Below are 14,745 nucleotides of genomic sequence, written 5' to 3'. Positions count from 1 at the left end.
AAGCATACTTGGGGACTGTTTTGTGATGATGGGAGTTGTCTCATCACTTATCATTCAAACCACATGTTGGACACTAACTGTGAGAACACAGAACAGCTGGGACCAGGCTTACACTGGTGCATATATTCACTCTTAATGTATTACACTATGTCTGAGTCCGAAGGAAGTGCTCTGCATTCAAGCTATCAGAAAATAATTGGGCAGCTATCACAAGAAATGTATGTAAGTGCAGAATGTCCAATGGGGTATTGGACTTGTTTTCCTTAAACTGTAATCTGTCTCCCCACTTCTGGCATTCATAACCAACTTTAGAGACTGAGCCTTAGTGATTACAGTCAATGGGACTTTGCCTTCAACACAGAGTGAATCACACACCTACTTGAGCGAAATGTTAATGGTCAGCAAGGCAATGTAAACAGTTTTTCAAATAAACAGATGAAAAGCACTGATTGGAATAATACTGCCTGTAAAGTGTTATTTTATAACTAGGATGCTTTTTAAAATGGCATCATTAATATGTCTAGACAAATAAAAGAACTTACTTTGATAAGGGAAAGAAGTTGGGAATTCTCTGCCTTTAATAAGGCACACACACACACTCCTTCTCATCAGCTGTTTGCAATACTCAACCTTTGCATTTGTATGAACATATGAACCTTACCTCAAGTATTGTTCAGGGTTGGTGCTCAAGCTACCATTATTCTGTATATCATGATCTGAATAGCATTATTTTAACCAAATTAAAAGAGGAATTAAAATATTTCTCAGTACAGCTAGGCTATGTATTCCCTTGTTTTACCAGCAAATGGAAAAATTCCTGAACACACACTCTGACTCACAAAATACATCTGCACTGGTCTGTACCCAATCACATATTCCAAAGACCTGCTTTCTTAGGAGGAGTGGTAGCTTCCAACAACTCACCCCTCCCACCAGAGACCAACAGCTTGCTGTTTCTGAGGTCCACTTGCCTTAAAAAAAAAAAGGAACTGAATAGTTGGATACAGGTCATTGTAAAGACCCTCGAGGGGACAATTTTCATCCACAACTGAACGGATAAACCATTATTCCTTTCCAAGCAACAGATAAAGAGGTCACAGAGGACAAGACTGCATGGAAAGTAGATATATTGATTTGGAAACCTTAGTTCCTAAGCCTAAATGTCTGGGTTCATTGTACCATTATATGGAATTAGGGCAATGTATTCCATGCATTCCTATAGACACTGTTGTTCACAAGTTCCAGTTAAAATCCACATGAAGAAGAACAAGTGGAGGAGGAGATTGGATTTACACTCCACCCTTCACTCAGAGTGGTTTACAATCCCCTTTCCCTTCCCCTCCCCACAATAGACACCCTGTGAGGTAGGTGGGGCTGAAAGAGCTCTCCAAGAACTGCTCTTGAGAGAAACTGCTCTGACGGAGTTATGACTGACCCAAGTTCATACCAGCAGCTGCATGTGCAGGAGTGGGGAATCAAACCTGGTTTTTCCAGATTAGAGTCCATGCACTTAACCACTACACTAAACTGGCTGTCTGTACCAGATTATGTTTTGGATTAAGTTCTGTTTCTAGAATAAATAGCCATTCCAATAGAGCTGTAGAACAAAGTGTCTTGAGTTGTAAGGAACAACCAGAAGGTCTAAAATAATTGCAGGCTGCTATCTACAAGTTGCTTTTCTCTTCTACCTTATTATTAATATTCCCATGTGGGCAGTACAAAGCAAAAACATTAACCAAGACTCCTCTCCAGTGGGAGAAAATACATGTACGCACTAATTTAGTTGATTATTCAACGCATCAAGCCAGAGATGTTTTCTTTTCTTTTTTTCCATAATAACCCATTACAAAAATAATGAGCGGTGTCATCACACGGTGGCAAGGGAGAAGACCAGGAACCAAGTGCATGTTGTCAGCAATGTCACCTGTTACTGAAGTTCCATCCTTAAATGATGCCAGTTATATACCCACTTAACCCAACAAAAAATTAGATGCATATTGTTCAATGTCTGCAATCTGAGGCAAGTTAGAGTTCCTCTCTCATAGTTTTGCTATGTCACTGGAATAGTTTAAGAAACGTAAAGCAGGGGAGTAGCAGTAGATGTAGTAACTATGAACATTCAACACTCACCCTGCAGAATGTAATAGTTCCAGGTGGCACAACTAAGGTTCCCAACTGGTTTAAGAAATAGTAAATTACATCCAAAACTTTAGATTAAAAAGTACAGGCATTCAATTGTTCCTTTAAAAAAATTACAGTGCCTAAAATAATACTGAGTAAGTCTCATTTACTATTATCTTCAAGTGAGATTATATGTTATCACCACAGCCCTAACTAGTATCATCTCCAACACTGCAACGTAGTTATCCAGGCAGAGATGAAGCCCTAATGCTAAAAAAAAGAATCAAACATGCTTAAGGAACTCAGCATACAGAGAATATTAATAATAAGGTGGGAATTAAAGAAAGCATTTACTTCCCAATGCAAAAGATTAATAGGCCACAGTTAGCATTCCAGATAAGAACAATTCATAGTTTGAATACCCAATATGGAAGACTTTCAATTTTTTTTACACTATAGGTTACACTATAAGTACAAATACTTCAACTGTAGTCAAATCAACAGCTTTAAAGAACAATTCTGCAGACAGTATTGCACACTATTAAAAGAATGCCAAACCATATTTGAAGTTTCTTATTCCCTATTTTTCATATCAGCACAATGAAAGATCTTTATGATTCAGTTACTGATTTTGTCTACATTCTATGACTATATTAAGCAGCATCCACACAGTCAAATATCAAACTAAAATAATTATTTGGGTCAGAATTCAAAGGGGGTGAATTCAAAGAATGTGAAGGAAAGCACAGGAATACAGTGTTTGCTTTCTTGTTTTGATGAAGCTGTTCATACCATAGAAGAGATATATGCTGTTTAAGTGGAACTGATACACTCTATATAGCAAAAGGAACAATCCACAAAGCATGGAGACTTTACAAAAATCAGTAATATTTTGTCAGAGCATTTGACTGTTAAGCTAGAAAAAAACCTGTTTTATGCGTAATGAGTAGCTTAGCAACCATTTTACACATTCCAGTTATGGTTCTTTATATCAACTCTATTGCCAGCCCAAAGAGATAGTTTAAACAAACCCTAGAGATTGCATATGCTCAGTGAGATGTTTTGATTTTATCTTATTTTTCATAGTAGCTATATCATATCAGATCAAATTGCTTTTGGAACAGATTTTTAGAGAATTATGTTGCAATATAGAATAGGAGGAGGGGGTTGTTTAACTCTTTCCTTCTTTCCACATGCTGGGAACATGAAAATTTTTGGCCATGGACCAAATCCAGTACACATGGATTTCAACTAAGAACACAGCATGATACAGAATATTTTACATTCAATGAAAATGCATGTGTGTGAACTTGTGTTTGAGTCTATTCTGAGTCATGGACTCACTATGCCATCTGAAGAAGCAATTCTCAAACTCAGTTTCATAGCTATGTAACTAGAAAATGCAGTTCCACACCAGTGCTATGAGATCAACAATCAAAAGATTGCCAAGTTTCATGCATTAATTACACAGAGCAGCCATGTAAGAATGAAGTTATTCAACTAAGTTATTCATCCCCGGGAGGGATGGTGGCTCAGTGGTAGAGCATCTGCTTGGTAAGCAGAAGGTCCCAGGTTCAATCCTCGGCATCTCCAATTAAAAGGGTCCAGGCAAATAGGTGTGAAAAACCTTAGCTTGAGACCCTGGAGAGCCGCTGCCAGTCTGAGTAGACAATACTGACTTTGATGGACCGAGGGTCTGATTCAGTATAAGGCAGCTTCATATGTTCAATCTACAGAATTTAACCTCACTGGTGGGTTGCATTGTCTTGAAGATGGGTCTTCAGTATCCATTTGGGCCAAACAAGTAATTGCAAAGTAAGGGAGGCAGCCTTCCAGTAAAGAATAGAACAGAAAAATCTGACTGCTGAGTATTTTAACAAGTTGCTAGCGTATTTTTCCTCTGAATTATGCAGGCACATTGATATTTATCATCATAATAAGTCAAACCTATTGACAGAATCAACGCTCCTGGGGTTAGGGGGACATAAGTCATCACTACTGCAGATTTGGCATTTATCAATCAGCAGGGCACCCATTAGCAACTTGCAAACATTCTATTTTTCTGACATTCGTTAGAGGTCTGCCCTTTATATACCAATAGATTCCACACAGCATTCATACTGCCCATGTATTTTCCATTAAGCCATATTAAAATTGCATGGTCACTTCCAACTAGGAGGGTAAATGGATTCTAACCTGAGGTGGTTCTTTCAATGTCCTTTAATCTAAGATTTCACTTTTTAGAAGTCACAATACACCTAACATCCACCTTAACACAGCACTGAGAACATCACAGTGCATTAAAAATTGTATCACTAAGGACAAAAGCACTGAAGAGAGTATTTAGAATAATACTGTCAGGTTTTATTAATCTTCTGTTTCCCTTGAAAAGTTCTAAACAATCTGAGATGCTTATACTCTAAAGTCTTGATTTTTACTCATTCATTCATTCCTTGGATTTATATCCAGCCCTCCCCGCCGAAGCAGGGCAGCTCACAACAGTCAAGACTTTTTTTATCTATTTATTTCATTTGTACACCACTTTTCCCCCCAGTGGGGACCCAAAACAGCCTACATCATTCTTCTCTCCACCTTTTTATGGTTTAGGTTAAGCTGAAAGCGTATGACTTGCCCAAGATCCTCCAACAAGCTTCCATAGCAGTTCCAAGCCTGGGTCTCCACTACTCATCACTGCAAAACCTGACTTCATTGGGAAAGATCATGGAATCTTGTTTCCATTGAAAAGTAGATTTGACTTATTGTGATGACAAATATGAATGTGCCTGCACAATGCAGAGGAAAACTTGTTAAAATGCTCAACAGTTGAGAGCCAGTTCAGTGTAGTGGTTAAGTGAGTGGACTCTTATCTGGGAGGACTGGGTTTGATTCCCCTCCTCCACATACAACTGCTGGAATGACCTTGGGTCAGTCATACCTCTTGTCAGAAACTGTTCTGGAGAGAGCAGTTTCTGTCAGAAACTCTCAGCCCCGTACCTCATAGGGTGTCTATTCTGGGAGGGGAAGGAAAAGGGTGGAGTATAAATCCAATTTCTTCTTCTTCGGTCATGACTGAGGGCCTGAGGTGCCCTAAAAATGTCAATGACTACTCATGTGCTAAAACATGTTTCTTGATCAAGCTCCTATCCCAACAGAACTCTATGACTGAGCCAGTATAATAATTCAGAGTCAGACTGAGGTCTGGGAGACCCAGGTTTGGAATTGCCATTGAAGCCTGTTAAATGATATTGGGCCAGTCACACACTTTCAGCCTAGCCTGAACCATAAAATGGTGGATAGAAGAATGATGTAAGCTACTTTAGGTTCCCACTGGGGGAAAAAATGTTGTACAAATGAAATAAATAGATACAAATAAAGACTTTAAAGTATAAGCATTTCAGATTTGTTTAGATTTCTACCCTAGCACAAATATTTGGGTTGCTTTGTTTTAATTAAGTTATATTTCCTGCATCCAACCAGACTCCTTCAAGAGAACAGAAACAGGTTATAATTTCCACTGATTTTTTTTCCTGCCAATGCATCCTACTGAACTTCCTGAAATTTTGGTAAACAGCAGGCCCTCAGGAACAGCAAAATTAGGGTTTATAACAGGAGAACAAGCAGAAACAGCTGTCCTCAGTTACAGAAAAAATACCTTGTGATGGGATAAAGGACCTTGTATCATAGAACAGACTTTCAACATTTACAGAAATAAGAAATTTATTAAACAGAAAATATCCACACACAAACTGCACACAGCAATGGAGCAAGTTTTCTGTGACTTTGGGCGGATCCATGGAAGGGAGGGCAGGAGGGGTTGCATTGGTGCTTGGTTCTCGTGGCCCTTTCTTGCATGTCCAGGGAGGTGCTGATCGATGCTCTGGAGTTGGGAGGTGATTTTTCTCCAGGCCAGGGATGCTGGAGGTTTGTTGTCATCTTCTGGGCATGAAACAGGGGCCACTGGAGGTGTGTGGGTGGAGGTACTTTTGAATTTCCTGCATTGTGCTGGGGGTTGGACTGGATGGCCCTGGAGGTCCCTTCCAACTCTTTGATTCTAAGCAAGGTTAACAGCAAAGGTGCACACATGTATTCCTCTGTTTTTATAAAGCAGACTCTTTAAAGTTACAGCATACTATCAGTCATTCATTACCTTGAACCTTTGTCCATGCAGCCTGCCCTATGTTCACATGGTAATGACAACCATCAAGATGGAGCCCAGGTACAAGAACTTCTTATTCCAAGTTATCCCAATACACTAATTAAAAATGGCCTTGTTCCCGTCATGTCCAGGGAATTTAATTTCTGCCTGCCCCATTCTTTTATGGGTCAATTCTTTTCCTGTTCTTTCCAGGAAGAGCTATAATCTAGCATTTGATATTCCCCCAGTATCTGTCACCACCTAGGTGTCAATTTCTTGACAGGGAGTGAGATGGCCCTTTGATTGTTCTCTGCTAGCTAGGGACATTTGTATTTTTTTGTTGTTGTTCAGTCGCACAGCCAAGTCTGACTCTTTGAGACCCGATGGACCAAGTCACACCAGGCCTTCCTGTCTTCCACTATCCTCCTAAGTCTGCTCAAATTTGTGTTAGTTACATCAGTAAATCAAGCCTTAATTACTAGATTCTCATGAGAGCCATCAGCAGAAGGGGGTGCATGAGAGCAACTAACCACTATCCCGTTTCCTGTCCTGGTACCAACAGAGAAACTTTTTGGAATGAATGTGGGGGTTTTGTAACCCCCAAACTCTCCATGTCATGAGGTAGTGAAAAAAGGAATGCATTTAGCCACATAGACTTTTACTACTTCCTTGGATGTTTGTAAATCAAACTTCAAAGGACTCCTATTCTGTTTTGGCATTCTCTTGGCTCAAAATGAGTTTTGAACTTGATCTAGGGAGACACACGTTCGAATGCCTGCTCAGCTACAAAACTTACTTGGAGATTATAGGAGGAGGACATAGGCCAGCCATGTATATAACATCAGAACTCTTCAGCGGAAGAGAATAATAAAAATGTAATAAGCAGAATACTTATTTGGGGAAGATACAGCATAATGTTAGAAATCTGTGGAACGTCTCACCAAACAAAACCTCATCTACAGAAATTGCCTATTTATGCAAATAGGTTGTCATTTGCCCATTATGTTTTACAAATACTTGGAAAATTAGCACTGTTCATGGTTATTTAGTATATCAGAAAGGCTGCAGTCTATAAAAAGTACATACACAGAGTGTAAGCAACAGTGCACATGCTGGTGTTTTAAAAGCAGAGGCAACATGGATTTCCCTCCCTGTTGTTCTGCCAGGCCTTTGGTCTCCCCTGCTCAAGAACCATGACTCTATTTACATCTTGGGCACCTCGACTGAGTGATCTGTTTATGCAAAACGCACCCCACCCTCCCAATCAGGAACCCAGCAGACATTAAAAAATATATATATTCTCCATGCTGTTAGTAGATCCCAAAATTAGTTGACTAATTTTAATAGCTTAAGTTGATGCTTTAATGAGCTGTTTTATTGATTGATGTATGATTTTATTGTTCAATTATTACATGTTGCGTAAGTTGCCCTGAGTTCACTTGTGGGGTAGGGCGGGATAAAAGCCTTGATAACCTCCAGAGACATCTGGATCGAGGTCGGCCGGCGCTGCTGTTGCTTCTCAATCTAACAGCAGTGTTTGACATGGTCAATTATGAACTTTTGATCTACTGCCTTGCCAACACTGGGATAAAGGGGACTGCTTTGCAATGGGTCTCCTCCTTCTTTAATAGTTGGGGACAAAGAGTGGCACTGGGGAGGAGTTGTCCCAGAGGCACCCACTCAAATGTGGTGTGCCACAGGGGGCAATCCTTTCCCTGATGCTATTTAACCTCCCTGAGCCTGCCTTGGTGGGGTGGGCGGGGTATAAATTTAATAAACTAAACATAAACTAAACGTAACATCTATATGTGCTCTCTGGTCTAGCTGGTCTGGAGGCATGGGCTGGGCTATCATCAGCATGCTGATGATACCCAGCGCTATCTGTTGATGGACAGGTAGCTAGACTCTGTCCAGAGATGCTAACCACAGCATTACAAGTTGCAGCAGACTGGCTTAAACAGAGTTGACTGAAACTTAATCCAAGGAAGACCTGGGTCATGGGGATCTGGGATTGGGAATCTGGCTCCCAACCCTCAAAGGGGTGCCTTTGGCACTGGCAGCAAGAGTGAAGAGTCTAGGGGCTTTCCTGGATTCCTCCCTTTCTATGGAGGCCCAGTTTACCTTGGTTGCAAGGTCAGCCTTTTATCATCTTCAGCTGGTCAAGCAACTGTTCCTTATCTCAATCTGCAGGACCTTGCTACAATGATCCATACAATGGTCACTTCCAGTCTTGATTATTCTAACTTGCTCTATGTGGGTCTGCCCTTGAACCTGACCTGGAAACTGCAGCTGGAGTAGAATGTAGCAGCTGAGGGTGACGCCTGTGCGGGCTGACATTCAGCCAATGCTCTGCCAGCTGCACTGGCTACCTATAGAGTATTGGACCCAGTTCAAGGATCTAGTGCTGATTTTTAAAAACATATGCCATCAGGGACCTGCACATTTTAGGAATAATCTCCTCCCATATATCAAGTGACCAACACCTTCTGTTATCCCTGGCCCAAAGGACATCTGACTTGGCTCAACTAGGGCCAGGGCCTGGTGGAACAAACTCTCAAGTGAGATCAGAATCCTTCAGGATTAACTACAATTCTGCAGGTCCTGTAAAATGGAGCCATTACAAATCTCCATCTTTGGCTCCCCCACTGTCAGCTCAGCCTAGTGGGATTAACATCCCATGACACTGCTCAGAAGGCTTCTATTTCTGTGTTACCTTAGTGGTACTTCTACTCTGGTTTTAATATGAATTTGGAATTTTAATTGCTTGAATTTTAAACCCTGTATGCCACTCAGAGCCTGCTTTGTGAGGAAGGTTAGATATAAATCAATAAATAAATTTCCATGGTGAATCAGACTAAATAGGCACCTATTTAAGAATCTTGAGTTAAGTACGGCCAGACAGGCCATGTGACAAGTTCTGACAAGGCAAAACATGAAAAGGATGTTGGGAATGAACATAAGAATGCTTAGCAGTCACATAACTCCCTTTTCTGGCCAATAGTTGTAACAGATCTAATCTCCATTTGTTTTTAAAATTACCAAAGATAGTTTGCTGTCATCACAGAAAATCTCCTGATGTTTCACCACAGCAGTTCAGCTGAAGAGAACTACTTTTGCACAAAGTATATACTTCTCCAGCTATCAGAGTTGGTGAAGCAAAAACATCTAAGGCTGCACGTTTTACACGCATACATGCTGGAAAATCACAAATTAAACTTTTTTCTTTTAAAACAGCAAAAAACAGAGCTACAATTAAGCACATTATATTTAAATCAGTTTAGTTCTTAAAACTTTTAAAAGATCTACAAGAAGAGACATTCTTGCAGTAGAATTTGTCAGTCACCGTATGAGATATCAGTTTAGTATCAAAAGAAAAATCAAAATTGTTTATGGCAACTTAGAATGCTCATCCCAATTTAATGTGAAAAGAAAATAGTTTTTAGTTATTACTGTGTTTAAATTCAAAATAATTGATCAGCAATGTAAAATTGAAAAGTTCAGCAGCCAGTGCTTTTTGTACATTTAATAGTGCAATTGTAGGCCTGCTGAAGTTAATGGATATAGGCTGGAGGAAGTCTCCACAGGATTGCACTGAACATTTTCTTAAAACTGAAGAGATGGGAAATGAAACTTGGTATCTGGAAGTTTAGGTTGGCATATACATATTAACCACATTATCTACTAAGAAATTCCCTTAGATGGGAATTATGGGTTCAACATGACAACACTAAAGAGTACACAAACTGAACTCAGCAGTTGAACTTAAATATTTTTGTGAGACAGAAAAGAAAATTCCTGTTATCTATTCCGATTTAGGCCTTAAATTTTGAAGGTCACCAATCTAATAAAATCCCTATAAGTGGCCATAGTAGAAACCCTAATCTCGTATTCTCATCTAAACACAAACAGTCTTATAGTTTGTAGAAAATAATATACATCACTGTTAAAGGCCTTTTTAAATATAAACTTTGTTTAAAAGACAGAGCTTGAGAAACTTTCTAACAAAGTTTCAAATTACTGCAAGTTTATTTTTGATCTTGTGGGTCTGTCAATCAGTGATCTACATGTAAAAAGTGATAGTCAATAACAGTTCACAGGAACCAATACCTATATAAATGGAAAAATATTAGTTTTAAATCTCCTAGGCAGTATGCTGCTGAGCATCTTTGTTCACTGATGAAGTCTAATGTAATGATGGCATCAAGCATATAAAGGAAATAAAGCTGTAAGGTCAAACTAACCATGTAGCACACATGCTTTAGAGCTTCACAATAAACTGGAAAAATCAAAGCAAGTTACATAAACTTTGTAAGGTCTTGAGATAGGATGCTTGTGTTACAAAATATCAGTTTCATTATTAGCATTTAAGGGCCAATGCAGAAATAGTTTATACAACCAGGCCACCCACGCCAATTGTCATTTAGATATTCCAGTTGTTATTTAGATATTGCATTATACATAGTATAAAGTCAAACTGTTTGCCCTAACACACCAAAACAGCTCAATAGGAGTATGCTATTGTGAACATTCTATAAGAAAATATTTCAGCAAGACATGCTGAGTGCAAAGACATACAACTTGTTGTTCACAGAGTTTAAAAAAGCAGTTACCCAAATGTCATTGATAAAAGTTTAATGTAGACTTGATTATAAAAATGAAAAAACCACCTTTTCTTTGAAATTACACCATACAATTGAGCATCCTGGCTCTGCTGACTATTCACTACAGAGACGGCAGCATCAAAAACAAAATCTAACTTTAAAGACGTTTGCTTAAAAGAAGCGGGAAGAAAAGCCTTTTGCAGGAAACTAGATGCTTGACCTAGTTCTTAAAGCTAATTATAAAATCCTCTTTTCATACTGATTCAGATGCCAACAATTTCTTCATCTAGCAGAACTGTCAAAAGAAAAGAAAAAATATTTATGAAATATTCATGCAGCAGAGTTCTAACTCCTTAATGATTAAAAGCAAATGAAAATATCCAACTTCTTGCTATTATTTCTGTTGAAAAGCCATGATAAATATTTTTCCCTCTGTCAGAAGCAGAAAATTGTCATCCCATGCAGAACTGTAACAGAGGGGGTGTTGGATGATTTTTTAAAAATTCTGAAAGGTGAACTAAGATCTGCTTTTGCAAGAAGGAAGATAATCAGTTTTGTAATGAATTTCAGATGTGGAAGCATCTTGGAAACTGCAATGACTAATGGCAGCAGTGTAAAAACTATGGCTTAATACTTGAATATCATATAATATATACAAATGAATATGGGGTCATTTTTGAGATCAAGGAACCGCAACCTAGACATTAAAATAAATGAATATTAATTTTTACAATTGTATTATTAATTTTGATATTTCATTAAGTGGAATACACACACACAAACACATACACAGAAAAGTTTCAGTGAGGGAGTGCCAACCAAAACAGAAAAGCTTTCACCCCCTGGAACAAGACAACTGAATCTCCCAAGGATATGTTACCTCTGAACCTGAAGATTTACAGGAAATTATGCCAAGGACACCAAAATACCTTAAACTAAAAGAGTAATCCTGAGATATGATGGGCTGCAGCACCACCAGTCGCCACCCTAAGGAGATAGTTACATGGTGGCTGAAGAGGAAAAAAGGTGCCCCAACAGTGTTGCCATCCTCTGCTGTGGCAGCGTTTGTGGTGATTCCACTGCAGCTTTCTGTTCTGGCATTGTTGCAAGATGTGGGTGGCATGATAGACAGGGCAAGCTGGACCAAAGGGAACCATGAGTCGAGGAGGCAGAGCTAACTGTCCATCACTGGCAGGGGCTGGAGAGGGGTGGGCCAAAGGAGCAATGCTCCTCCTTTGCTGGACACCCCCTACTTAAAGAGACAAGCTCCCATCACAAGCTGTGACCACCTGTCAGTGGGAGCGGGAGCATCTCCCATCAGTCCTACTGACACCCCACGGTGATGCTCTGCACACAGGGCACCCAAGGCTGATAATGAACAAAAATGTGGATGTCTGGACGCTTCCTGCTCACTGCCATCCATGGCAGTCGAGCACCATCCATGGCACTGAGGATGTCCCAGTGCCAATCTGCAGGCCTCCAGCTCTGGAGGCTCAGCAGGAGGAACAGCAGGGGTGAGGTCAGGACATGGTGACAGTTGTGGGGGAGGACTCTCCTCTACCCAGATGGGGATTGACAGAGCAGCTAGAGGTCTGCCTACAATGGCCAAACCCCACTATGGGGCTTCAGGAGCCTCTGCTGCTGTTTGCCATTTGTTTTCCTCATTTGCATACCCAAATTATTGCCAGGCTGGCTGGGATGCATGTGGCTCTCACTGACCAGATCCACTCTGAAGGATGGGATGAACAGGATGGGCTGTACTGACTCAGCACCCTGTGTCTGGAGACCCAGCAAGGGGGCAGAGTCTTCTTCTCCTCGATGGCACAAGAAGCTGCACCCCCTGGCAACAAGTGGCCAGGATCAGGACTTACCTAGGATCATGGTCGCATTCCCGTGGCCCATATGCAGTAGCCCTCAAAGCCTCTGGCCTCCAAAGGAAGGGTCGACACTATGGGGATGCTTCTGCGCTGCACTGTGCCCAAGGTTTCCCATGGCTGCAGCCATGGAATTCCCCTCCCCACCATGTTATCCAATCTGTTTTTCACATTGTTTTGGTCCCCTAAACAGGGGAAAGGACAACAGTGACTACAGAGCTAGGAATTTCTGCTGAGTGAGATGATAATGCCATGCACTATTCACACTCCAAGCCAGCGACTGGGCAAGGTTCGTGAAAGGGACCACACATCTGCAGGGATGACCAATCTTGTAATGGTGCAGCCCTCCAGTATCCACCAAATGAGAGGTGGATGTTCTTAGCTATGTGGGCCCTGGGATAGTTTCGGGTGGCTGGAACCTGGCTTGGCACACATAGTGACAACAGGAAAGCCATTAGGTAGCTGGATACAAATATTAACTCTGATGCCCTTCGGTTTTTCAGTCAGCAGCTGACGTTTCCTCCTCCACTGCAGTTTTGTCAGCCAGGACTATGTGGCTTGCGCAGCACACCCCCCCCCCCCATGCACTCCACTTCCTAGAATCCACAACAAACACCAACACCTGGATGGAGGGAGGAAACTTTATTGGAGGAAACATGTGACAACAGAGTGGTAAGGCTGGGATTTTGGTGTTGATATGTGGGCCCCACTTGGTTGTTTCTGCATGGTCCTGAGGCCTGGCTTCTGGTACAGAAAGGGTACATTGTGGGGATTCACCTCCATGAATGGGGTGATGGCTCACCCTGTTGGACCAGCACACACACATAGGGAAAATACACAGTAGAGCAGCCACTGACATTACACCTTGGCAGCTTGTAGGGCATTTGGCAGTCATGGACAACCCATCTGGCACTCCAGTGCCATTAGGGTGGCCCAATGGGTGGAAGAATCCATATCCTGTACCCTCTGTATCCTTTGTCAGAACCTCTGTGTATCTGGAGACACATTCTTTCAGCAGCATCAGAGCATTCTGCATCTGCAAGGGAAGGGTTTGGCCATCAGGTGGGATTACTCACCACTCTGATTAGAGGGGCTTCTTACCAGCCAAAACATTTTGTGCAGGAAGAGTGCTGCCCATAGGAGGGCAGAGAGGAGGGCGGTGGCGCCACCTTCATCCGTCTCCCCCTGGCAGCTGCATAAGGTCCATGTCCCTCCTGGCCCTCCCAGCTGCAAAGTATGGGATCGGAAGACCCATGTCCAGTGCAGCTCAATGCCACTGTTGTTGGCTGGGGATGAGGGAATAGGGATTGAGGAAAGGGTTTCCTGCTTACCTGTTCATGTGTGCTGCCCCTTGGGATCCTGGCAGATGAGCTGTTTTGCCTATGAGGCCAGAAATCTGAGAGAGGTCAGCCACAAGGTATAGACTTTGCTTTCCCGGTGGTGTCTTCCCTCCAAGGGCTCGCCTAGCAGTGCTCTGTGTTTTGCCCACCACCATGGTAGGTGTGCACTAGCTCTAAGTCCATGGCAAGGAGTTGTCAGCCAACATCCCATGCTGCACACCCTACCTCTGGCGTTATGGGGCTACTGGGACCATTTGTAGGACAAGGTGGGCCATTGTTGGGTGCCAGGGAGGAGAGCGGCTGCACTGAGGGCGTACTGATTGGGATGTGGCTAAAGCTGGGGGAAAGTGGAATGGGAGTTACCATGGCTGCCAACAGGCTGCACTGGAATTTTTGACATGCAATTTGCTCTTTTTGGGGGGGGGGTGTTCCTACATTGAAAATGCTTTGGGAGCTGACTGGCAGTATGCCCCTAACACACCCACATTTTGGCCAGTGCAGGGGTTTGTGGCATTACTCCATCAGGATGCGGCTGTGGTGCAGCTTCTCTGGTGGAAGTGCACCATGCAGCAACACTCATAAATCCAAGTTTCACCAGCAGTAGGATTAGTTGACTCCCTTTTCTGATTTGCCCCCACCCCCAGGATTGCTCTGTAAGAGATGCAAATAACTCT

The 14,745-nt window shown here is 41.8% G+C and overlaps 1 protein-coding gene across 2 annotated transcripts in view; it reads right to left on the bottom strand.

Moving 5' to 3' along the window:
- Positions 1-10,871: 10,871 nt before the first annotated feature.
- TCEA1 (transcription elongation factor A1) overlaps positions 10,872-14,745 on the bottom strand; it is a 59,756-nt gene continuing 55,882 nt past the window's right edge. For both annotated transcript variants that reach the window (XM_060243797.1, XM_060243798.1), the window contains one exon: positions 10,872-11,152. In XM_060243797.1, coding sequence (XP_060099780.1) covers positions 11,144-11,152 — 9 coding nt within the window. In that variant the 3' untranslated portion in view covers positions 10,872-11,143. The remainder of the gene's footprint in view (positions 11,153-14,745) is intronic.

This window comes from Heteronotia binoei, chromosome 7 (assembly GCF_032191835.1).
Source record: "Heteronotia binoei isolate CCM8104 ecotype False Entrance Well chromosome 7, APGP_CSIRO_Hbin_v1, whole genome shotgun sequence".
Lineage (NCBI taxonomy): Eukaryota > Metazoa > Chordata > Lepidosauria > Squamata > Gekkonidae > Heteronotia > Heteronotia binoei.
The sequence above is the reverse complement of the archived record's forward strand: the minus strand, read 5'-3'. Positions and strand labels throughout refer to the sequence as shown.